The sequence below is a fragment of the Falco punctatus genome (assembly GCF_963210335.1).
Source record: "Falco punctatus genome assembly, chromosome: 11".
Lineage (NCBI taxonomy): Eukaryota > Metazoa > Chordata > Aves > Falconiformes > Falconidae > Falco > Falco punctatus.
Window position 1 is genome coordinate 13832229 of NC_137591.1, and position 26118 is coordinate 13858346.

A 26118-nucleotide genomic window follows, 5' to 3' on the forward strand; every position below is an offset into this window, starting at 1 on the left:
GCATGTTGTGTCATTCTGGCAGCATACACTTTTACAATACTAATAGATAGAGGTATTATAAAAGCACATCAACTTTTCCAAGTATTTACCTGCTAAACAACCAAAAATTGTCCTTGTATTGTTATTTCTAAAAAGAGATCCAGTTTATTTAGTATATGAAGGGACATTATGAAATTTCTGGTTTGTATCTACATTCAGAAGAGAAATAGTTGTATAAGAAACAGAATAAAGTAATCTTTATAGCTGTTTTTTTCCTAATACTGTGCATATACACCAACTAGATAGGATGAAATTGCTGCACTGCTAGTATATTTGAGGCTAGGAGATAGAATGTGTAAGCAAGCATATGCATACACAAAACTAATCTAAAAAACTCAAAACAGACCAGAAATAAAATTAATTGACACTAGAGATATTTAATGGTCTTATTTCAGATAATTTGCCTATAATTTCTCTATATCTGTTTCTCTAGCCACTCTTATTTATTCCTTGTTTTCTTTCAATTGGTGCTTTTACAAAAGAATAACACTCTTATTAAAGCAACAGAAAAATAACGTGCAACCTACATTAGCAAGAAAATGAGATGGTGACAAAGATATTTCTAGCTAAAATTGTAGCACAAGTGTGATTCTCACGCCACAGTTGGATAATTGTCTTTGTGAAGCTGAAGTAAAAAACTCCAGGTTATGGTAGACAAAACCATTCGTTTGATGCTACTGCCTCATGACCAGATTTTTATTCTCAGCTACAGTACTGTAACTTTTCTGAAAATTACATGCTCAGAGCAATTATTTCTTAAATTGAATACAAAAGTTAGAAGAAAGTTCAAGTCAGGAAGAGATGGCGCCAAATTCACTCCATTGTGAACACGTCACTCCTATATTTGTTCATGAAAAAATGAACAAAAAGGAAAATCATGTATTTTCTAGAATCTTAAACCCACATAGTAGAGCTGTGTAGTCATACTTGCAAGTACAACAGTTTGATACACATACAAGACACATGCTTAAAAAATTTAATAGAGAAGTTATCTTGATCTTGCCTCTCTTGATTTTTGAGCACTGTCTCCCTGCAAGGGTATAATTACCTCCTGCTACAGTAGGTTTTCTGAATAGATCCATCAGAGATTGTAAAAACGCTGCTACACGCCTTTAATTTCTCCCCAAAGCCTGATATTGTCATAACAGAAATCTGCTGTCCCAGCCCCCCGCCAGCCCCACACCAACATGGCCCCTCAGCCCACCCTGCCCTGTTCAGCCCTCACAGGGCGCTCACCTCAGCTCTGGAGGCCACAGCTGCGGGATCCCCGGGAAGGAATTTCCATCATTTTCCATGGACTGCCCACCTCTCCAGCCAGGTCATGGTGGTGGCTTGCTGCTCAGTAAGCAGCTGAAAGGGCATTTGGCATTCTTTGGGTCAGCCGTCAAGGCGAGGAAGGAAAAGCAGCCACCTCCACTGGAGAGGCAGGACAGGGCAACACCAGCACCTGCAGAGCAAGGAGGTGTCCAGAGCCTCTGAGGCAGCCCTGGGAAAAGGACACTTGCAGAGAGGCACCCCAGAGAAACAGAGTTTGGGGACTGTAGGTGGTGGTGGTGGTGGCGGCTCTCCTGTTGAAGGAGGCTTGAGACACCATTTCTGTTGGGAGGACAGCTGCAGTGTTCAGCCCTTCCCTCTCCACCTCTCCACAGGCCCCAGAGGCCCGGCCCGGCCACAGGTGCTTTCCCTTCAGTGAGTGGAATAATCACGTGAGCAGCTTCACCTGAGCGCCCTGCCCGCTGACGGTTGGGCCTGGGCCAGGTTCGGAGGTGGCTTTCCAGCTGGGTGCAGCTGTGGGTGGCGGAGAGTGGCTGGTGATAAGGTGTCCGCGTGCCCGCTGCGGCTGAGCACTTTGCTCTTACGCTTCCCTGCGGCGCAAAGCACCAGCTGGCACTGCAGCTGCAGGGAGCGGCGTGGCCGAGCTGGCGGCGGGCTCTGGGGCAGCGGCAGACACGCTAGCACAGGGCAGCTTTCCAGCTCGAAGGGAAAGGGTGCAAGCACAGTGAAATTTTAAATTTTGCTGTTAGCGCTTACCACAGTGCAAAGGGGCTTAGTGACTGCACACCTATGTGCATCCCACATAACAGAGGCAGGTCTCGCTATCTCTTCACCTATACCTTTCCGTTCCATAAATGGGGGCAAAATACTTCCCTCGCAAGGACGCAGTGAACAGTAGTTTGCTAATATTTGTTGCAGCTATTAAGCTGAACATATACTGAGTCAAATACCACTCCTCGCTGGCTGGCTGTTTCATGTTTTTCCTTTGCACAGCAATGGTGCTTGGGGAACAGTTTCTCTTCTGCAAGAGATTTCACACTGTTGTGGCTCCTCTGACTTCGGTATGCATTTTTGAGTCAGCAGTGTAGTGTACCAGAAGGGAATTATGTGACTTGTTCTACTGCACAGGGTGACTTTGCGGAAAGAAAAATAGCAAAATAGGCTCTCTTATCTATTTTCTCCCATTTGAAAAAAGGCAGATATTTATTATTTTCTAATTCTAGATATTTTTCCCTCACAAAGGTGGGCCTGGCTCTGGCAAAGGTAGCCAATGCGAGCAGTTAGCCAAGAAATACGGATTTACTCACCTGTCCACTGGTGACCTTCTCCAAAATGAGTCATTGTCATTTTCAGAGAGAAGTAAATTGATCAAAGACATCATGGAATGTGGTGAACCTGTGCCTGGTGTAAGTGACAGTTTTGTTTGGGGCCCTAATGGTTAAACAAAGGCAGTGGGAGGTAGATTGTCTAAAAGGGTGGAAATGAGACTAGAGCTGATGATTTCCATTTAAGTAAAATCAGTCTGCAACTTGAGGGAGAAGTTTCGTCATTGCCAGATCTGTGACACTTCTTTCCCCTTTTTATGCCAATATTTCTTTAATTTCAGACTCACATAGGCAGCGAATTAGTCATGAAATACAGTGAGACAGATGCTGTGCTGTGCATTGCAAAATTTAAGAACAAGTACATGAAACAGAAGCTGTATGTCCATTTTATAGCTTCACATTTCAGATTCAGAGCTGGTCTTCCTGGCAGCTATTCTAATTTACAATACCTGTGGCAGTTCCCTGCAGAGCTGGCTGACATCCCAGAGCAGCTGGCCTGCAGTTTACTGGAGACTATGAAGACAGAGCATTGTTCTCAGCTGGACTTGACTTGTACACGGCAGGTCCACAGCCCCAACTCTTGGTGGGTCTTCAGCGAGTGTAGCTAGATCATAGGATGTGTTTGTTAATGAAACATACCGGGAGGTGCTGCTCAGGGGAACCTGAAAGGTGTGCTGAGGCTTGATTTTGATTGCTTTGCTCTTCAGTGTGTTTGGTCAGATGGAGTCTCTTACCACTTTCCATGTACTATAATTACATCAGTGACATAGCAAAATGCAATCAAATTCCAATCAGATTGCAAAATGCTGCCGTAGTACTCCAAAGTTTCATAAGTATTAACATTAATTTGGACACCACAAAATATTCCCAGGTATCCAGAAGGCACTTTGGGAACCCTTGGAAGGGTTGCAACACTGGATTTGTGTAGCATAGCTGGTCCTGAGAGGAGAAAAAGTAGAGTGCCCTGCTACCTGCAGGACAAGAAAAACACCTGCATTCACAGGACCTGCTTTTAGCAGAACAACGCAGTTCTCAAGGGCATAGGACTAAAGTCAGTGTAACAAAGGTATCAATCTTTCTTATTAATTAACCAAGTCCCTTTCTTTCCAATTCAGGGTATTGTCCTAGAGTTACTGAAGGAAGCCATGGTTTCCAAGTTAGGGGACACAAAAGGATTCCTGATTGATGGGTATCCCCGGGACCTGAAAGAAGCAGAAGAGTTTGAGAGCAAGGTGACTATATAATCGTAACGCTGTTATAACTACCATTAAGATACAACTGTACTTCTGATGCTGCGTGGGTCCCCATCTTTAGCTGATTGCAGCAGGAACGTATAAAGAGCCAAACCAACAGCACTGTGCAGCTCATCACTGAAACTTTGGCACCCCATTAATATAGCAAGTCCAGCTTTTGCCCTCACCTACACAGACTCTGTAATACCAGGATAAGTAAAGGCTGATTTTACCCAAATTTTATATAAATCAGGAACAATTCACATTTAGTGGAAAGCACTATTAGTTTTCTCATTCTGGTGGATGGCTGCTGTATTTCTCATTAAAATCTCATCAAGCACTGCTTGATGTAGGTTCATAAAAAGCATGTATCTTCACAGCGATCTCTTTACCGTCGAGCCAGCTCTGCTAAAACTTGCTGCCACTTTGAAACAGCAAAACACAGATCTAATTTTTGTGATGAGTAACAGGTGGCATAGCCATAAAAAGAGTTTTGCAAGTGACTGTGTGGCAGTTCAAAGAGTTATCAGTTCCCTCAGTATGTGCTAAGACCTGCGAGAAGTCTCGGCTGTACATTTCTCAGCCTGCAGAAAACACTCTATATAAGCCCTATGAATGAATTTGCCTGTGTTTAGGAGAAAAGAAGCAGGGAACTAGGAGAAATAGTTAAGTATATATTCTATCATATTCCACTCCACAGATGTCCTGTAGAAGTTTGAAAGGTAACAGAGCTTTAACGAATCATCTCTTTTCTCCCTGAACCTTTAGTTGCTTTATTTGATTACCACAAAAGCCTAGCAAGATTTAGGCATCAGAAGATGAACACAATAATGGGCAATAGGATTTGCTATTGAAGCCATACATGGAAGTTGATCTCTTAGTTCCTCTACTAAAATGCTACCACAGACTATTAGAAAGACATTGGGGAATTCTTTCATTTTGTGTAGAAGGAGGAACTATTTCAGCAGTGCTGCTTTTCTGGCAGGCGTGCATGTCATGTCCTGTGAACGCTGGTATATGCTATAAAGTAAGCCTTAGAGATTCCAGCGTTGTGGGCTGAGGCATTGCCAGGAAAACAAGTCTTGATGCATCCAATGCAAAAGCAGAGTCCCTTTCAGTTTCTGTTGGCACAGTAGCAGCAAAAGATCCTGTAGTCCTGAGCTGCTTTTGACTTTTAGAGTAAAAATACAAGGACCCCAAGTGGTAATTTTGAATGTGCTAAGTCGTCCCTGTTGTAACCATGTATCCACTTAAGTTTTCGCAGGGTGAACTTGGCAGGCTATAAGCTGCTTGGTTAAGTTAGTGAATTTTTTTAAAATGAGACATTACTGAGATAATGCTTTGCAATTCTTTCTAAAGGGTGATGAGAAATTATTCCTACATTATAACTGAATGAAAAGAGATGGACATCAGGCTTTATTAATTAATGGCAGCAAAGTGCAAATGAATAATGCTACATATCTACATAATGTGTAAAAAGCATTATAATTGTTAACAAAAAGCTGTTTTATTTAGAAGACATCAGGAGTAGTGCTTATACTTAACAGCTTGACAGCCCTAAATAGAATTAGCTATGTAGAAACAGTTAATTCTTCAGCCAGTTTTGCCCAATTCCTTTCTATAATATAACTGTACTTTTGTCTAGCCATAATTCTAGGGAAACATGTCTCTGTCCCCTCATTGGTCTTTCTGCTACATAAGTAGAAAACATTTTAAGCTCCACATCACCAGGTGGAAGATACTCACTAAGATGGAGTAAAGACCCAGTACATTAGAGTTGTTTGGCTTCTTGCAGATGTCTCCACAGCATGCACTATTTAAGCTAAATTGTGTCAGGAAAACAGTAATTTAAAAAAGAAAACAAGTAAAAAATGCTGTAATGTCTGATAGGGGCATTACATTACCTGGAAGAATTACAGTTCTGTAACATTTTGAATTCCAGGGAATAGCAACATTGAAACGTTTAAGAGAACCATATAGATTTTTCAAAAGTAAATGAGACCCACCCTGTCGAACAGGATACTATTATCTGATCCTACTAGTCAGTAGAGTCCTTCATATCCTCATTGTAAGGTGATGATATGGCCATAACTGATGAATGGAATCGTTGCTTATTTATTCTATTATAATTTAGAACAGACCATGGAATTCCTCACGTGGAGCTGTGAGGAAGTAACTTCTCACCATTCTAGTCCAATTATACAAAAAGGACTTTTGTTTAAATCATTGATTAAGCTCACATCTTTTTTTTCACTTCTCAATCTAAGTCTCTTGCACTGTTAAAACCACCTTGTTGGCTTTTTAAATCCCCAAACCCAATACTGCTGCTGCTAATAGCATTAATGTTTTCTGAGCTGTGTGGAAAAAATGGATGCATAAAAGCCTGTCATTGAGCTGTCTGACATAATCCCTTGTCTTCAGCTGTCTCTTAGAAAGTCATTAAGGTAGTAGATAGGTCACCGTAACCCAGACATCCTCAGTCAAATGAAGAAGGCCTAACATGAAATATTTACCTTTAGAATATTTCTTCCTTCAATGGCTGTCAACAAAGGTAGCAATGGCAATTTCTATATGTCAGTCATTTAGACTTTGCTGCAGCCATGGTAAAAGCATGAGTTTCTAATGGTCACTAGTGTGAAGAACAGTCGTCTTTTCTCAAGACTTCTTACTCTTCCCTAAAAGGTGTTCTCCACACATCCCTGCAAGAAAGGGAAGGAATGAGAAAAAGCCTGAGAGCGTCATTGAAGGATTTAATACATAACTGTATGGAAAAATTATCGCATTACTTTTCTCTGATCCTCTAACACCTCTATTTTACTTGACAGAGTAGAGTTTATCCCTTTAGACTCAGCCCAACAGTTGTTGATCAGACAAAACCTTGTGTCAGAGAAAGCTCTGCCTGAGTGTGGATGACAGAGTATATTGCAAGATTTATGCTAAATGACATGCGTATTTTTCAGCATATAGGGGAAAGAATGATGGGGATTTGTGTTTAGAACTTCTGGCTCTCTCCTAAAATATTATAAGGAACATTCTGCTCTTTCTTGCCAGTTCTTTTTTGCCCATAAAGTACTGCAATATCTACAATGAAATGTAGATAGTGACATTTATTTATGAACCTTGCCAAGGCCTGGGAATAAAAAAATAAATAAATCCATATTTATTTTCTTTATAGAAGGGAAAGATGCTCCCTTACGACTAGTTTGGCACTAGCCAAAAAGCATTAAATGGTGCTTATAGAATTCTCATAGAATTTGGAAATTACTCACCAATTGGAAAATGCAGAGAAATATATCACATCATGCCTTTATGGCACAGGTAGTAATGATGTAGAGTTACACTACAAATATTGACATAAAATAGTGTCTAACATAAAGTAATTCACAGGATGTATTCCTGTGAATACGTCCAATAACAAGCACTTGATGGTGTCCCTGAGCCTGTCTGTTGCTACTCATTTCTGTTTCAAGTGGGCACACTTAAATTTGGACATTTCTTTCTATTGCCTCTTGAAATTCTAAGCTATAGTTTACCACTCCCTGAATGAAAACACGCTTTTCACAGATCAAACAAAGCAAAGGCTAGAAAAACAACTGTGTCAAGCATTCCATGAGGCCAGTGTTGTTTGCGTGAAACTTTTATCAAACAGTTGCAAATAATGAACAAACTTATGCTTGTCAGTCCAGGTAGCCAGAATTTTTCAGATCATAACTCAGTTTCTCTCTGTACGTGTAAAGCCCAATCAAGCACAGCCTTGATCCTGAATACCGGGATATCTAAGTGCTGCTACAATAAGAGGTGTTTGATAATAAGCATAATCTATGCATAGACAAATATGAAAAGTCATTTGGTAATAAATTCCTTGATTACTCTTGCGGTAGCATTTCTTTTTAAAATTATCCAAACAAAACCGGTTTACCAGGCCAGTGGTTTGGATGCTTACAGTTTTATTCTGTCTCTAGATTGGAGAACCAAAACTTGTGTTCTGCCTGGACTGCTCTGCAGAAGCCATGAGCAGTCGCCTTCTGATCAGAAATCAGAGCAGTCAGCAGTCTGATAGTGCTGAAACCATCAAGGAAGAAATCGAAAGCTATTACCAAGCATCAAAACCTATGATTGCATACTATGAAAGGAAGACACAGTTATGCAAGGTAAATCGCTTGACCTTTTTAATTAAATTACTGTTTGTTACTTCCATTATGTGAGCAATATTTGGAAAATACTGACACACCACCATTTATGAACTGTATTAGTTTCTGCACTTTCCAGTTCGTTCTCATCTTACGCTTCCCTGGTTTGTTTGCAACTTTTACAAGCTTCTGAGTTCCACAGTACAATTTGAAAGAATAAAAACACAGATTTATCCTGAGCCTGAGAACATACACTGAATCACTACCTCATCTGTACAGAATCTCTTATTGAACATTAACGCTGGAAAGCTTTTCTTTAAGTATTAGGATTTATTTCTCTAAAAGGGCTTTCAGAATTAGGATGAAAGATTATGTTAATCCAAAGCCCTTTAGTTAAATTTTAAAAATTGACAGTGTATATCCTGAAATAAAACAGACTTGCAAACAAGAAAGATCTTTCTGCTGGAATAAGTGACATAGTTACTTTAATTTCACTGAAATACCTCAGTTTACACCTGCTCAGGATGTGATGTTTAAAGCATTCTTATTATTCTCTGATAGATGCTTCACAGAGAAGCCAGACAAATTCCATCAGTGCAATTAACTGATGTACATGCTGGCCCATCTGTAAACTCATTTACATGGGATGTTTATATTTCTTTTTATATCTTTCTCTGCTCCTTCATGGCAACTGTCCCTTCAGCTACAGAAAGATCTACTCCTACTGGTCCTTCTTGTCCTAAATCGAAAGAATCCGATAATAGTTTCTGGAAATATTATGGGAGCTTTTTTCTAGAGTCTGTAGCAAACATGGAAATCACATACCTAAAACATTTCCCCTCTGCAAAGTTCCTAAAAGAGAAACATGCAGCTAATTTATGCACCCATATCCTGACCTGAGAACAGAGTAAATGACATAGTCCTGAGAAAAATGATACACCACAGGAGAGTCCTGTTTGGTGTCCTTTGCTAACCCCACAATAAGTGCATAGAACTTAACTCTAAAGTGGCAGGAAAAAATATCCCCAATTACTTTTCTTTTTTAAGCTTAAGAACAATTGTCTGGTTTTATTTCTATTTTCTTTGGCAAGCTACCTTGACAACATGGCAAAGATGTGAATTCAGTACAATACACAATACACCAATACTGCGATGCAAAGGAAAACTGAGCTCTCTGTATGGCAAGGATCTTTTTCCAGTGAGCCGTGCCTACCACAGTGTTTCTGTTTTTGAAGCATCAGGGAAGTGACAGTCCTAAAGAGAATGAAACTACATTAAATGCTTTCACACAGATTTTGTATTCGTGGTCTGCCTTATTTCACTTGACCTGGACTCTTCTTGCCCTTCTTTAATACTTCTGCTGCAAGTTTCTGCTCCATCTCCTATGCAACCTGTGCAATGGCAAAACATGCAGTCTTTTCTGGAAAGCTTATAGCTCATTAGCTCCTTAATGGACTTGCCTAGTCTATGGGTCAGAACTGGATACGTGCTTTGTAGTCTTTTATCATTACTTTGGGGGGCAACTGACATTGCATGGTAGAAAATATTTGTGTATTGCTTGAACAGTGCTTACACTGTTTTGTTACAGTGTGTGTACATTGTACTTGCTTCTGGTGAATGTAGGTGTTCAATGTACTTACATCTTCTGGGCAGAACTGCTGGGCATGAAAGCTCTGTAAAATCAGCTTCATAAACATTATCATGTAAAATGACCTTTTAAGGTTGAAAAATATGTTCTATTTTTCTTGAACACAGGTACTCTGTATTGAAACGTGTGCCTCATCTGCTTTTTACTAAACTGATAAAATGCACATCTGCTATCAAAGGTGTGATTCCATTATGGATTTAAAGTAGGGAGATGCCTTCTCCCCCACTCAGCCCTCATGAGGTAGAGAAGTACATGCTCAGTTATTTATCAGTATTTAGAGAACACTGCCAAAATAGTCAGCAGAGGTAGACTTTTAAAATTAATCTTTCCAAGGCTGTCCTTGTCACCCCCAGCCAGCCTCAGGTACAAACGTGCAGCCCTGGTGCCTGTACAGCAAAGAGCAGAAGAAAATGTGGTTTCTATACAAGAAGCATGTTAACATTTTATTGTTCATGGATGAGAGAAGTGATTTTTTTAAAAAAAGTGTTGTTGAACATTTGTGGGAAGCTATGTTAAAGTTTACTTTGCACATACAGTAGAAGTGGAGAAGTAGGTCTGAGCACTTCCTTGCACAGGGCAGTTGACTTCAATAGCTATTCTGACCCAAATACTCCCTCAGTTCTGCAGTGGACAGTGCTGGAATGAAAAAAACGTTCAGTTTTGGAAATACACTAAATACTGTGAAACAAAGTGATTTCTTTTCTGGAAGTAATGCTTGTTTAGGAATTTTTTCTAGACAATTTTCCTGGATTAGTGAACTCAAAAGGTTTATTCATAGTCTGATTTAGTCAATGACACAACTCAAACATAGTGCCTGGCATAGTGGCATCCTTCCAGTGCCCGGCCCTGCTTTGAGCAGGAGGTTGGACTAGATGACCCACTGAGGTTCTTTCCAACCTGTATTATCACGTAAGCACACATCTTATAAACCTATACATTATTTGGCTCAACAATTTGAAAACTAAAGACAAAGAAGAAACAGCTGAGATTTGGTCAACAGCTGTTTTGAAACAAAAAGGGGTAGATAATGCAAAATGTGTAAATGTTAGCTTTGTGGGAAATTAAGAGAAAATAGACATTTAGGTTTACAGTTTTAAAACTATTTTAGCAGTGAATATGTTTAAGCTGCATGTGTTGAAAAAAGCAGAGAGTAAGGGGGAAATCTGCAATACGCAGGACACAGGGTTAGTTTCTTATTTATGGCAATGTATTTTACAAAGTGCTAAGCATTGACATCAACAGCCACTCTGACGTTCTCTGAATGAAGAAAGGAAATTCAGGTGGAAAGCAGAAAAACTATCAGTATTACTTCTGACGGCATTTTTTTTTGGTGTAGGCTAGGCTAAAATAGTCCTTGGGTTTTGTTATTTATAATATCATGTGCATACACAGAAGGCTGTGACTTCAGGCAGTCTAACTTATTTAATATTTTTCTTCCTAGTTTTAATTATAACAGCACACGTTTTCAGCTTTGGGGATCTGTTCATTCCTAAGTGGGTTTTATTACTCTCCAGCATTGACCAGTGCTGGCTGAAGATGTTAATGCTTCTGTTAAGATGTTCCTGCCTCTGTAATTCTGCTCACGGAAAGAACTGTGTATATGCTTCCTAACCCATTTCAGGAAAAGCCACCAAAGTTAATTTATAAGCTTTTATTTGATTCGAAGACCCCTTAAAATAAATTATCTCATCTACATTGATGGATTTTTTAAAATAATCCATGGACCTTCATGTAACTACAGACCAGAGGCTTGTGCCCTCTTTCTCAGGCAAAGCTGGTGGGATCCAATAGCTTCAGGGAAGTGATGTCTTACCTGAAGGTGGTGTTTGCAGATCCAGATCAGTCTGTGATCCCAGAATAAGTGATGGCCGAAGCATCTGAAGAGAAGCTATTTAAGAAAGAAAGAGAAGCAGGATCTAAAAGAATCTTCAGTTGCCGCCTTCTGGAAAGTTACTCCTTCCCAAGCTTGTTTTTTCAACAGAAGCAGCTCTTCAGTGAAAGGCCCATATGAGCTCTATATCCCTTGAGATTCCAGCCGTGCACTTTTTTAAGAATTCAGAGGAGTGTATCTTAAGGTTTTAAGAGGAATATTAGAGTCTAAATCCCACCTAACTGCCATGAAGGTTCAGCATTAACCTTTTCTACCAGCTTACTGCAATGTGCGACTAAGCACCACTAATAATTGTAGGTGAAATAGTGTGTAAATGATCATGTTTTGTGGGGCTTAACTGTACCACCCAGTCCCTGCTTTGCCACAGAAAAGAAAAACAAAATTATTAAATAGACTTGTTTAACAAGAAAATAGGGTTGGCATATTGGTATTACTTGATTTCTCCATTTTAAGCGTATTTAAGGCTGGGCGAAGTTTTCCACAGGTTGGGAACAGCACATAGCGATGGTGGTATGTGTTTAACTTGTCTTATGCAGCTAAAAGCTTCCAGTCCTGAACCAGCCAGATTAAATATGGAAATGAAAAATCCAGTCCTGAGCATAAGGCCAGTGAAAAGTCTGGTGTGGGAATTAGGTGTTGGATGAGCGCTCAGTGGAGAAGAAACTGATCCTTTGCTCCATGTCAAGGTGTGCCTTGAGAATACATTGTCAAATTAGCTTTCTTATTCTCTGCATTGCCGTGGGTGTTACAGCATGGATGGAAGGAGCCTAATAAACACAGCAGAGACAGAAAAACTCAAGTCTGGCCAAGCTTCCTCTGCAGTCATTAGGAATTCTCTCATTGCTTTACTTGCACAGAAGAGACAAAGGTATATGATTGTAAGAACATTCCCATTTTAATCAATGGCCTTGTCTAAACCTAGAGTTGTTGTGCGTAGATGCATTCATAAATAACTAATATGATGTTTGGAAATGGAATATTTTTCCGTTCTGCTGATCTCTGAACAAGAACAGTGACCTGATGAAGCTGCCAAAAGATCAGGACTCTGTTTGAAATTTCCCTTTGACCAAGATTACCTGTCCGTGTTTCTGCTCAGCAGTGGAAGTGTGAGGAATACACAAAGGCTGGAGACTTTGGGTGCAGATGAAACATCTGTGAACCTGACAGGAATAAATAATAGTGATCCTTCCAGCCATCCAGCTGAGTTTAAGAACTGTGATATAATTCACGGGGAATTATTTACAAGGGAAGATAAACTGACTGAAGAATGAAGGGCAAAGAATGACAGTGTCCTCTGCTCACTTTTCTGCTAAGGCATTAAGTTGCTGAATTGTGTTCTGGAATGTAAAGTAGTTGTAACAGTAAATTAGAAATTTTCCAATTTTTTTAAAAATCATGTTTGGGGAATATAGTTTAATATTCCATAATTTCTTTCATATTCAGTTACAGAACACCCACTTGCCCCCAAGGACAGCAAGCGGGTTTTTTTTAACAAAGACCTTGTGCTGGAAATGCAAGGACTGAAAGCACTCCTCACAAAAACAACAGCTGCAAGCTGCCTGATTCTGTGGGAATCAGATGTTTCAGATTAATGAAATGAAACAAAATACACTATGGTAGCTGTAGTAAACAGGTAGATACCGTTGTGTTTAGATTTATTTCTCAGTGATTTCCAAGGCCGCTGGCCAGAAAAGTGCATCTGAAAATTTAGTCAGCACCTGCTTGTGTTTTAATGTGGCTAAATGTAAATACCTCTGAATATATGTCCCTCTGTCAATTGAGAAGAAAGAGAGACAAAAACCTGATTGGTTTTAGCATCTGACTCATCCTTTAAAGCTTTTTTCAAGTGACAGTATGTAGGAGGGTAATAACTAATAGAGAAGAGCAATGCACTGATATTCAAGCAAGACAAAACTGATCCTACCTAGCTAACTTAAGACACTTGGTGGGTGTCTGACATACAAGTTCCCTATTCAAAGTCATCTGAGGAAAAGGGGCATGAGTGTAACCAGTAAGGTGAGTGGTCCCGAGCAGAGGATTTTCAAGGATGTCCAAAAACCTTCACTGTTTCAGATCACAGGCTATGGAAGCTTAGCCTACAAAGTTCAACCAAAATGCGTTTCTCTTTTTCTTTCTTCTTTTTTCACAATGCTGTTCTACTGTTGCTTTCTAAAATCAGTTGCAGTGACATGCTGGGCAAGCAGTAGTTACGAGATTCTTAGCACAAACATTTCCCATAACCATTATGAAAGAGCAAGTGACCATCCAGCCTCTCACCGTCTTCCACTTCTAAGCCTTCTCAAGCTGATCCCCTGCTTGAAGTGTCTCCGGGGAAGGGTAAATGTGTACTTTTCCCTTTAGAGAAGGGATAATCAATGGTAATAGTGATAGCAGGTATGAAATGTATTTCCATCTTTTGAAAGGTTGTCAGAGAATCATTAACCCTGGTCGGTAAGTAGGCGAGGAACAAAGGAACAAGCATTTCCATGTCATCCCCCTTGGTGCCTTGTGACCTATTAGATGAGACACTCTAGATATATACATCAGAAACATTATCAGGGGATTATAGATAAAACACAGTGGCAAATTCATACCAAATGCCAGTAGGTATCAGGGCAGCATGTATCCCCTGGTTTTCCAGACAGCTTGATCCATTGCTCTGAGAAGCAGGTACTGCGCTGTCTCAGAGAGGTTTTTAACACTCTTTTTAATGACAAAGATAAAAATGTTAGTGACAACGCAGCTGAACTTGACTGACCTTCACTAAGAGGCTTCTAAGTAGTAAGTTTATTCCAGAGTCTCTGCCTGTCTTTCCAGAAATGGTGGTCTTCAGCTAGCCTTTCTGCAGCCAGCTGGGTTTTTCTCAGTGGCAGTATACATTTAGGCTTCTAAATCCCAAAACCTACAACAGAGATTTGATGACAGAAAATTTAATTGGCTGATATTAATGCCATAAGGAGCAACACTGTACTATGGAGATGATTACTCCAGTCATTTTTCATATAAGTTCATTAAACTTCTCAGTATTTGAGGTTACCTAAAGCCACAGTGGTGTTTCAATACTGGAAGCGCTATGGAAAACTCTATCTGGTTCTTGCTTTTACGAGAAGACGGTAGCCTTGAATAACCTTGGAAACAGTCCTAATTTATGAGGTTAGAATCTAAGAAAGAGAAGTACAGTTTTCTCTCCTGGAGGTGCAGCAAGTGTCATTGAATTACTGTGGTACTAGCTGTGAATTATCGTCACATTAAGTTAGTTTTGTGCCACGACTTTAAGTTAGTTTTATGAATTGGACCTTTGTTATTTAGGAGGCGGGCATGGGACGCACTGGGGCTGTCATTAGTCACACTCATCCATATTCTACTGTGCCTGTTGGGAAGTCAGTGTTCCAGCCAGTCATAAATGGTGGCGGTTTCCACGCTTACAAACCTATTTCTTCATCACAGCTGCCTCCATGTAGACCTGAGTATTGGTCCCAGTTCTAGAAGAGGTCAGTGAAAAGCCAATGGCAATCAGCTGTGCTGATTAGTTAGATCAGTTAGCCAGTGCAGATATATTGATGGAATAAAGAGATAATAAAAATACATATTAAGAGAAGAGAGCTTTGAAGTGGCTGTGGTCTTCACCCTGTGTGAAGTAGATTTCCTGTGGGATATCTATGTGAAAAGAGGTGTCTTGGCAGGCGAGACAGACAAAACAAGTGGCTTTATAGCAGCCGAGGTGGCAGTTGCTAGTTTCCTTGTAACTGAAGGAGGCAGGCGTTTGGTCCAGAATGGTTCACCGTACCCCTTTTCTCTTGGCTGCTCTTCAGTAACCCCCTCCTAAACCCTTTGCTTCTGTGGCTTAGAGGGCTCTTGAGAGACACGCAGCCCTTGTTTGAGAGCTGCCCTTTCCCGGGCACCGCCTGCTGCTTCACAGACTGTTCCAGCCCGCACGTACTTCAGCATGACATAAAGCAACAATGTCGGTGAACACCAACATGACAGAGAACAAGGGGAGCAGGAGAACTGTGCTTCCGAGAGCTTGCCAGGAGGGGAGAGGGCAGTCCAGCTCGGAGCGTGAGACACTCTTGCAGTGAGTCCAAGGAGACTGGACCCAGGCAGGCATGGCTCCGTAAAAGGCTGGCCAGGCCGGTCGTTTCCAGTGCTGGAGCTGCCGTGTATGGAGGTATTGTGGCTGGATGTGCCAGCACTTCTGACAGGATGCAACAAGGGACCAAACTTTGCAGCACCTGCAGATGCCACCAAGAGCAAAACGAAGCTGCAGAGCGTGAGTGCAGTCCCTTGCTGGATCTCTGCAAGGAGCAGCTGCTGACTCCCACATGATACTTGGTACCGAGGGACTTAAATGTACATTAAGTGCACTCAGACTGTACAGGAGTGGGCTGCAAGCCAACAGCGTATCTGAGAAGAATTTCATAGCCTATTTCAAAAATACATTTTGTTTTAGTTTGAAACTCCTTTTATTCTCCTGCAGAACAAAGAGCTGGCAGAAAGTATGATGGTCAGGAGTGTCCCCTTCAAACATTACAATTTGTCTGGCATCCTAGACAGCAACTTGGAGATGAAAATGCAGCACATATTCAGAAAAAAAGGCTTTAGCAAAGTTATGAGGGGTCCATTTAAATGTGTGCGTGCTTCATGGCACACATGCATGAAGAGTAAGCATGGAGAAGCCAAGGAGAAGCTTACTTGAGTTGAGAATCAAAGCTTTCACCAGGCATTTGAGAGGAACTGAATAATTAGCAGATGCAATCCGTGTGGTGTGCACAGCCAGCATGACAGCTTCTTCTGTCACTACCGTGAAGACAAAAGACAGCTCTCCTTCCTCAAGTAATGACCTGCATGACACTCACTGCATGGGATGGACAAGGAACTCACTGCTTGGAAATCCTGGTGCTACATGACGTTTTCTAGGGAACACACAGAAGCATTACTGGCTACCAACATCATTCCTCTATGCTAAAATGCAGTGCTCTCTTTCTCTAGGAGCACAAATTGGTCTTGGTTTTGTTGAGGTTCAATTGTGAAAAATAACCTGAACAACCTGGACAACTGCTGGCCAAAACCGAATCTTTGACGTGTTAAAAGAAAAAAAAATTCTTAAATGAAAGTGAGTTCTCGTACAACATAACCAGTGCCGCTATGAAACATGCGTTGGCCAAAGGTCATCGTAACACCAGAACCAATTCACCAAGCTTGCAAATAGAAATGCACAGAAACACACAACCTTGCAAAGTCACTGCCATTTGAAAGCTTTTAGGTCAGTCACAGCGTTACATACTGTGACACTTTAGATGGCAAGAAACAAGTCCGTGCAATTCTTCTCATTACTGGTATGATATCCAAGTTACTCTGTTAGGTTTCTTTTGGAGAGTATTAAATGTTAAAAATAGTTTCTAAAAACCTTTCAAAACTGTTCTGTATACACCAAAGGTGTAATTTTACTTTAAAACATGAGTACTCAGGAGAAAGAACTTAAGCTCCCTCATTTGATTAATGTACTTTGCTCCAGACAACAGAGCCTACAGAAACTTCTCACATAAACCTGTGGAAATGGTGAATAATTTGGTTTATGGAAGCTGCCTCTCTACATTATAATGCTCATAACATGAAACAGAACATCTTTTATTTTATATGGGACTATTTTTTTGTGCCAGTGTTTGGGTTCTGAGATAATTCTTTGTAACTTAGTCAAAACAATGGTTTTTGTCTGCTTCACAGGTGGATGCAGAAGGAACACAGGAGGATGTTTTCCTGGAAGTCTGCAAGACAATTGACTCTTTTCTGAAAAAGGAAGAAGCGGCATTTTCTTTTCCAGCAGAAACGCCGTAGTGGCATGTACACAGCCTCACCTCACAGGCACTTGACAGTCACGATTAAAATGCTGTTCAAAGCAATACTGCTTTCTTGAGAGGTATCTGGAATTTGTGCATGTGGTACGTACGTTACTTTAGATGAAATCTTTTTTCTCTGTTCTGATAATACACTCAATAGAAAGTGGTCTGTATGCTAACTCTACACCAAGAATTGTACATATTGGTTGGTTACAAGCAGCATGGTGAACAGCAGCTCCGGTTTGTATTTCATGGTCTCACACATTTGATTGGAAATCACAGTGCCTGGCCAGCAGCGAGCTCTTCCACCACATCATTCACCATTTAGCATATTTAACTTTAAGATCACTGCGTACAAGTTTCCCATTGGTTGTTATTTTCTTTGGATTAACAGTATTGATTTTTGTGGTGTCATTTAGCTTGTTCTTGGGCTTCAGTGACTAAAATCTGTTCTCCATTACATGCAGCTGTGAGACAGCTGGAATTAGTCAAGCTAGAAGTTAAAATAAACTTTCCACACATCCCCAGAACACTATTACAACAAGCAGCAGAGAAATTAATTCAAGGTGAAGATACAATTGAATATTGTGGAAGGTTGTCAAGCCGTTATTGTGGAACAGACACCACTTCTGAGATAGCCTTGTCTTCTGCTGGGAATCGTAGGCTATTATGACAACTTCTCAGTTTTGTGAGCTAAGTGTGCAATCCCATAATTATTCATATTAACAGCAGGTTTATTGTATTATTAAAGTGTATATAAAGTTGACTATAAGCCAGAAGGTATGGAGATGTCTTTAAATCATACTTTGGGAGTATTTCAAAAGCAAAATTCAGATCATCTGTTGTGTTGTACTGACATGGCCAAAACTATTTTGGGGGAAGGGGCCGGTTGTCACCAAACCAAAACAAAAAAGGATACTGTCAGGGATTGCTTCATATTGCTTGCATCTTTAGCAAGCCATTTTTCCATAATAATCTGCAAAAAAAGTCTGTAAAAGTCGTACCGTATTTCTGTTAGGTTAACCAAAATGTCGTGGAGTGTCTTTGGTATACTGATAGCTAAATAAAAGTGTGTTTGACATTCCTGTGAAGTAACTGCATCCTCTTACTGGAACTACTGGATGAATTCACAGTTGAAGTGGGCTGCATGATTGCTCGTGCTGTCAAAGTTGTACTGTATGCGGCAGATTTGTATTTTTGAAGTTACCTTTCTTGTAATGAAGACATAGTACAAATAAAACATAAGAAATGAGGAGTAATGATTTCTGTTACAGTATATGTGGGTTTAATCCTTTTCAAAGCACAGTACATGACTTGAAAATATAGCTCAGATCAGCATGCTTACAGAGTATGTCCTTTTTCCATTCAGGGCAGATTCTTCTGTTTTCTTTTTCTTCCTCAGCATTTGCCCTGTAAATGCTAATTCAATTATTTTTAAGGGACTGTTTTAAGATACATTCTTATCCTTCATATCCTGGATGTTCCTTCTTTCCTGGGTCCTTTTATAGCCTACATTTTACCTCTGATGCTCTAGGAGGTGCTTCTCCAGCTCCAGACCCGTGCTGTTAAGTGACCAGTAACGCCTGCAGTACAACAGCTTTAAGGAAGAGACTTGCAGAATGCATCAGCATGCGAAGGCAGGTTTTTCTAAACCGAGCCTGGAAGCACTAGCAGCTGGCTGGTGTAGTATTTTTTCCAAAAAAAACATAAAATACTCTGGAGCTACCATGAAGCTGCAAATTCATCTGGGTAGGTTTTCTGGAGTATTTATTATTACTTCTAATTACAATGTAAGTTTAAAAGTGTGGAGTATCATACTTGTGCACAATGGGGAAAAAGACAACAATCAGCTGCCTTTTTTTTTTTTTTAATTCAAATTACAAAAAATATTTAACATATAGTTTCAGTTTAATTTTTCTTCCTGCTTTTTCTGGTCTTTTTTGTGGAAAAAAACAAAAAAAATCCCATGCTTGACTGGGTGTATGTGCATTAAGTATCTATTTGCGTATGTTCATAATGTATGCAGGAGAAATAGCTGTATATGCATGCATATGGAAATATAAATATTTATACATATTCAATAAAAAAGAGGACTTATCCAAGACACTTCTTTCTCGGGCGATTCAGACTTGAAATTCTCCTTCTGCTTCCAACCTCATTCAAATTGCACCGTGGCCTTTTGTTCTTCCCAAGCTATGCTAAATTGGTGACTAGATATTTTCACTAATGTACTTCCATTATTTTCTTCCACTATTTTTTCAGGCTATCCACAGAAAACAAGTATTACTGCAGATTCTCTCCCTGATAATACACCTTCAACAACTCTAGCTTCCTATAAACAGCAGGAATAATGTGGAAAGCTCTTTTTGTTTTTTAATGGTATTAGAGAGCCTCTCAGAGCAGTATCTTTTCCAATTAAGAACTAAAATACAACATGTGAATTTGTGTTGTATTTTTTTAAAGTTTATTAAATTATCTAAGTGTACTAGATATGCGAGATATGTTTACATATGATACTTGCTCAGTGTTTTAGTAACTGTACTGTATTACCTTCTAAATAGATTAAATGCTTAATTTTTTTTGTTTTCTGAAGCAAAAAATAACTACACCTAAAGTTATTGCAAAACTTACTACTCATCAGTTTATAATTAAAGTTATTAAGTGCAGCCAGCCAATGATCCTTCTTATTGCCATCTTTTAAAGTCAGATTAGTTACTCTTCTAGCTAATTACTCTGAGTATTCAAGTTTCAAAGCAACTGGAAGTCTATTACAGTTATGAAATATCAAGTGTTTCTGAATCACAAGCTACACATTTCAATAGAAAATATATTAACTAAAATATGTCACAATAATTACAGAGCTTCTCAGACAATGGTATACAGTGTACCAAGGGTACTAAGATCTGAATTTTATGCGATCTGGAAAAGAACAGTCTGCAAGTAAGATATGAGAAAACTAAAATGCTAATCCTGCAAAAAGCAAAGCATGTTTTAGTAGGCGCAGAGCACCATCAGTTCCCATTGAAATGAACAGCAGAGGAAGGCGCTGGGCATCCTGCAGGTCTGCATAGTGCATATTTGTATGACGTATTAAAATGTCCTTTTAATGTTTTCCGTCTTGATTAAAAAGTCAGAACTACACAGAAAGGAAGTCACAGCAAGCATTCTATATATAAACAGACTGTATCCACATAGTTTATTTCTCACAGTTCTCCTGACAATTGAACATTATTTAAGAACATACTGTATACACAGATAAGAAGAAACATACAAAATGTTTTAAATGATGCACAACAAAATCCAGCAGTATAAAAGAATGCATGTGAACCCTTGCTCACTGCTCAGGCTAAATTTAATCACTGTTTAAATAGTAATAAAAATACAATCTTTCATGGATCTTGTGCAGACTACAAAAGAGGAAAAATTATTACCATATATATGATTTATATTAGGCAGTTTTCTTTGATGAGTTGCACTAACAACTCCAAATACAGAGGCAGAAGGCTGTGTATTTTATTTTAAAGGAGTTAATGTTGAGTATTAGAGAGTTTACACAGTTACTACCACTGGCACTTTTCACCATATTTTGTACACATCACATGATCATCTTATATAACATTACATTTAAAAAATATATCTGAGTGACAATTTTATAACATTCACACACCATGAGCTGGTTAAGGAAGCAATGCCACAGTTGCCCCCTGTAGTGCTTCACTGTTGGTAAATAGAGTTCATCGTGGTTTACAAAAAAACAAAAAAAAAAATTAAATTGAAAGTCAATGTGATTAAGCAGCTCCGATTTAATAAAGGCCTGTAACCAACCATCGCTGAGACAGTGAGTATTTTTTAGAGTACATCCTAGAAGCAAACACTGTCATTGGTTAAAACCTTGCCTAAGGAAGTCAGTTACTGTGCTGAAAACTATTTCACAACAAAACTGCAAGCTACTAAACTGTTTTTATATAAATACTTCATCTCCTCTGGATCTCATTATAACCAAGTTCTTCAAAGCCTTTGGAATTTACTCTATCTTTAATGTGTGCTCTCATTTCTGGCTCACCCTTTTATATGTTTTTCTTTTGTGTTTAGATTCACCACCTAAAAATGACTAACGTGGTGAAAAAAAGTCTCCCAGTGAAACCTTCTGCACACTAGGAATGTTCAGCTGCTGTTCAGTGATCTAGAACCATGACAGCTCAAAGCTGTAGTTTGACAAGTACACCCAGGAAGCTGTCATGCTGTGAGCGACATTTCAGGGAAAGCAGAGTCTTTCCAAAATGTGCACAGAATTAACAATGGTGCCATTGTTATTTTTCAAAGAGGATAGTAGGCCCAAGATGGTAGATCTGCTTCCCATGTCATCTATTTGCTGGAAAGTAGTTTGGGTCAAGATAATTGTAACTGGTGCCCTGGGACATGCAGTAGTCTCTGTCTAAAAATGTCTCTGCTCTGTAAATAGGTTCTAACTGATGATCTTCCTTATGAATCTCTGTTTCATGCAGACTGCAAGGGAAAGAAAAAGATAACAGTTTAAAAGTTAAATATTTTTCATATCTTTAACTTCCAGAAACAGCGATCACATTAACAGTTTCACACCAAATTTGATACCAATTACTTCATAAAGTATAATTTCCCCCACTATTTAACAGCGGCAAACCTATCTGTCCACTTTTAAGAAAAAAAAAATGTATACATCCAGAACATGCTTACAAAATATATGTCCCACAAATACATGCTAAAGTATCTTCCACTTTACCCAATACAGGATACGCGTCCTATGCTGCAGCAAAGAATTCCAACATACACAGCAATTAATCCACATAGAGAGATTCAAGCTAATTACAAATAACAAGTAGAAGCATATGCTGCTCACCAGTCAGAACAAGAATCACAGAAATCCAAGGACATTTCTTGAGGGCAGTCTTGGCAGTGCCACCGAACACCCTGGATAGGTTCAATTCCGCAGTTATCACACTGTGAGGCAGATGGAAGAGCACTGAAAAAACAGCAGCTGCAACCACTTACGTTACTAAGAGTATACACCAATATACCACACAGAAAGGCATGTACGCAGGTCGATTACTGCTAGCCCACACAGTTCAACCCTTCTCACCACAGACCAGAATGTATTCACGGATAAAAAAAAAGTCTCCACACTCTAGGGGAGGCCCTCCAGAGCCCTGAGGATTGACCAGTCTTTCTCTCGCTTTGCTTCCCGCTCCCCGAATGCTCCATGTTGTCACTACCTTCCTGCTCAACCAAAGCAGACCTGGTCCTGCCTGCAGTCACTGCTTATCCTCACATGGCTGTAAGAACTGCTGTGACACAATACATCAATGTGATGTTTCTATAGTTTAAGTCCAACCATATAAAATGGCTAAATATAGACCCACTTTCCATGTCAGAAGCAAGCAGTAAGACCAGACCAGCAGAGCTTGTCGGGAGGCTGCAGACCAGGACAGGACAGGTCAGACTGATGTACTTTCACACTCAGGAAATACAGTAACACATTACAGGTGGGCTGGAACTAAAAGCTAGGTGGCTGGGAAGGAAGTAGGACAACATGTTCAGGGAAGCAAACAGAAGTCTAAAACTAAAGCTGAGCAAGAATCCCCTAAGGAGAATCAGGGACAACTCAACAGCAGCTAAGTGCAAGAAGAGTCTGGCATGAAGAGGAGGAAACTACGACGAAACATCAAGACTGGATGAAAAATTCATGATGGTAGAGAACCGAGGCAGAAACGCAGAAATATTTGATAAAAAAAGAAACCTGGAAAATGGGACTTCGAGGCAAGGAGAACTTTTCAAAAATCTAAACTATGAAGTGTGCTGCAGAGACAGGATTGACAAGGAAGAAGAAATGTGGGAAACAAGCCAGTGCTCCCATAGCTCATCCTCCTTCAGAACCTGACGTTCTCTCACAGCATCTGTGAAAGCCACTTGCACAGCAGCTTGTTCCTGGCCACAACTAACCCACTCAAGGTTACTAACACCTTACAAACAGATTTGGCACGCCTGAATCTTCCTTCCACAGATGGCTTTCAGAATTTGAGGGCTGATAATGAGGAGGGACTAAGCATACTCTCAGCTGTTCTCTGAAAATACCAAATTCAGAATAATGCTAAATCCTTAAAAAAAATAATAATAATCGGTTCTAGTTATCTCACTTTGAGAACCAAGACAGTGGAAACCCTTGACCTTAATTTCCATGCTCCAGCTTCCCTCTCCCCTGTGAAACAGAAATACCATGCCCTTGATTTCCTAAGGGGAAAAAAAAATGTCTGCAAAGTGCTCTGATATTGCAGCAATGAAAGACATAAAAGCCCACAAGAGATTCAATAATTCAATATTCAAGAGTTTGAATAATGTGTAGTAAATGAGGCTGAAGGCCATGCAGAACCAAGTGTTACTGGGTGAGCTCTGTCCAGCCCATGCACTGAACAAGGCAGCAGCACTCCTGAGGGAAAACAGCATCTAATCATGTCATTTCCTAGTTTACTATAATGTATAATAAAACCAAATTCAGATTGCAAAGAAACTTTCAAACTTCAAATGCTTGACACTGCAGAATGCCATTTTACTTTTCAGAGTAATATTATATAGAAAAAGCAACTAGTTTGTTACCTAGAAGTCTGGTCTGCCTGATCAGCTTTGATTTTTCGGGGAAGAAAACGCCAAGTTAAAAAACAAAAGATAAAACCAGAAAAACAAACACACCACACTAACTTTGAAAAAAAATAGCAAAAATAGAAAGCACCTTGGTGGTCTAACAACATGATTAAGTCTGTCAGTGTCAACTGATGAGGCTGTCTTAATTTTCTAGTCATTTTGAACTGAACTATAAACTGAGTATCTTTGCATTCTTATATAAATAGGTATTACAAAATAAATCTAGCTGCATAACAGTAAACAAACTGAAGAAACTGTTCTAAGGTAGCAACTGGTCACACAGAAAATCCCTTGCAAACCATAAAATATAATTTAGAGAATGCCCTTTCTTTCTGGTCACCTATTAATGGTTGATACTGGAACAACACATTAACTTAACATTCATTTTTGTAATTTCACGTAACCATTGTTTGGTGTCCTTGCTTCAACTTCTGTGAGTTATTACTTGATAGGATTGCAAAGGTGCTACAAAACAAAAAGATCATCCACCTATTACTGTTCTTATTCAACAACTTTGTCCCTTCTTTGGCCTCAGGTGGAGGAAAAATTACTGCAAATTCATAATCAGAGAATTATCATCAATGAATCATTGTCAAAGCACGGTGTGGTATCAAATGGAATTCTATAATGATTTAACAAGGCTCTAGAGCTTTATTTTCATGATATGAATGAGGAAAAGACAGTATGCATATGAATTTTCATACAGTATCAGTATTCAGTGAAACCTGAGCTATTGGAAAGACTGAATTACTTGGGTTGTTTTTATTAAAGATGAGGGAAAGTAGGCCCAGTGACCAAGAACTACGGAACCAAACTTGGTATATTAAACAAAGCCTTTTTAGGAAATCCAAACCATGTTCTATTTGAAAACTTCTACAATCCACTGAGTAACAGAAGAACATCTCTTAAACTCACCTTGAATCCCACATGCTGCACAAATCCACTTTCTGCATGCATCTGCTGGAGTTTCTGTTTCTTCAATTTTTTAAACTCTAACAGTTCTTTGTATTCAGGTAACTCTCGATATGTTATTGGAATACTCTCTTCATCCTGTTATGGTTTTAAAAAAACAACGAACAAACAAAACCAAAAAACATTCTTTAGTAATATAATAACTAGTAAGACGTATATTCCATAAATCACTCTCTATGATTAATAATCTTTGAGAAAATGCTGGCAATATATTCTAACTAAGAAACATACTGGGAAATTACTTCTAAAACCCGCACAAAACAGCACATACAGCTAACTTACATTTTATTCGATATTATTTCTACTTTATTATTTGTATTAAAACAAAACGCACATTATCCTACAAACAAGTGTCTTCTGGTGAAGAGCTCAGTTGTAGTATAAATGAGAGAGAAGTGTCAAGTAACCTAAATTCCTAAGGTTTTTCTCTCATTTTAGATACCTAACTGCAATTTGCATACAATCCACTTGTCCATACATTGGCAGCTGCAGTAGAAGACTTAGCTTTTGTTCAAGACAAAGTTTATTTTAGTTTGAAATACTTAGCAACAGATATTATACTTGCGAACTGACATTTCAGGTCAGTTTTATCAAGTTAATTGATCTTTCTCTCTACTATTTTGTGGAATGGTATAGAATATTACTATTCTAAAGATCAGAACAGGGTTTGTAATTAAGTACTTTCAAAGCTCTGAAAATAATGAGAGCAAATAATACCCAAAAACATTTTACAGTTAGTTTGCTCAAGCTCAGGTTTTTAAAAGACCCATAAATAAAGACAGTACCAGGTTTCTACTATATGTATTTTTTATTTGAAGACAGTCAATCCTAACAGTGTTAACTTCTCACCTTTATCTGTAAGAATAAAAAGTGATGAGAAGCATCATTCCATGACTGGAAAAGTAGAAATCTCAGTTATCCAACCTCTTAATCCTTTTACTTTGTGCAGTCTCTTAACAGCTCAGGAAAAACATTGCTTTTTTCCTAAATTACAAAAAAATTTGTCTCCCTACAGGCTGGTGCATACAATTTTGCCAGAGACTTACAACAAATGGTTCTCTCTTTTTAAAGAAACACACCGTTTCTGGTTTTTCTCA

At 39.3% G+C, this 26118-nt stretch overlaps 2 protein-coding genes across 5 annotated transcripts in view; one reads left to right on the plus strand and one right to left on the minus strand.

Annotated features, from left to right (window-relative positions):
• AK5 (adenylate kinase 5) overlaps positions 1-20399 on the plus strand; it is a 113708-nt gene extending 93309 nt beyond the window's left edge. The window contains exons 11-14 of the mRNA XM_080406916.1: positions 2557-2720; positions 3755-3871; positions 7834-8022; positions 17265-20399. Of these exons, the coding sequence (XP_080263042.1) occupies positions 2557-2720; positions 3755-3871; positions 7834-8022; positions 17265-17375 (581 nt within the window). The 3' untranslated portion in view covers positions 17376-20399. The remainder of the gene's footprint in view (positions 1-2556; positions 2721-3754; positions 3872-7833; positions 8023-17264) is intronic.
• A 142-nt stretch (positions 20400-20541) lies between these two features.
• ZZZ3 (zinc finger ZZ-type containing 3) overlaps positions 20542-26118 on the minus strand; it is a 68972-nt gene continuing 63395 nt past the window's right edge. For all 4 annotated transcript variants that reach the window (XM_080406894.1, XM_080406891.1, XM_080406893.1 and 1 more), the window contains exons 11-13: positions 24965-25099; positions 22254-22354; positions 20542-21883 (exon numbers count right to left, since the gene is read on the minus strand). In XM_080406894.1, the coding sequence (XP_080263020.1) occupies positions 21739-21883; positions 22254-22354; positions 24965-25099 (381 nt within the window). In that variant the 3' untranslated portion in view covers positions 20542-21738. The remainder of the gene's footprint in view (positions 21884-22253; positions 22355-24964; positions 25100-26118) is intronic.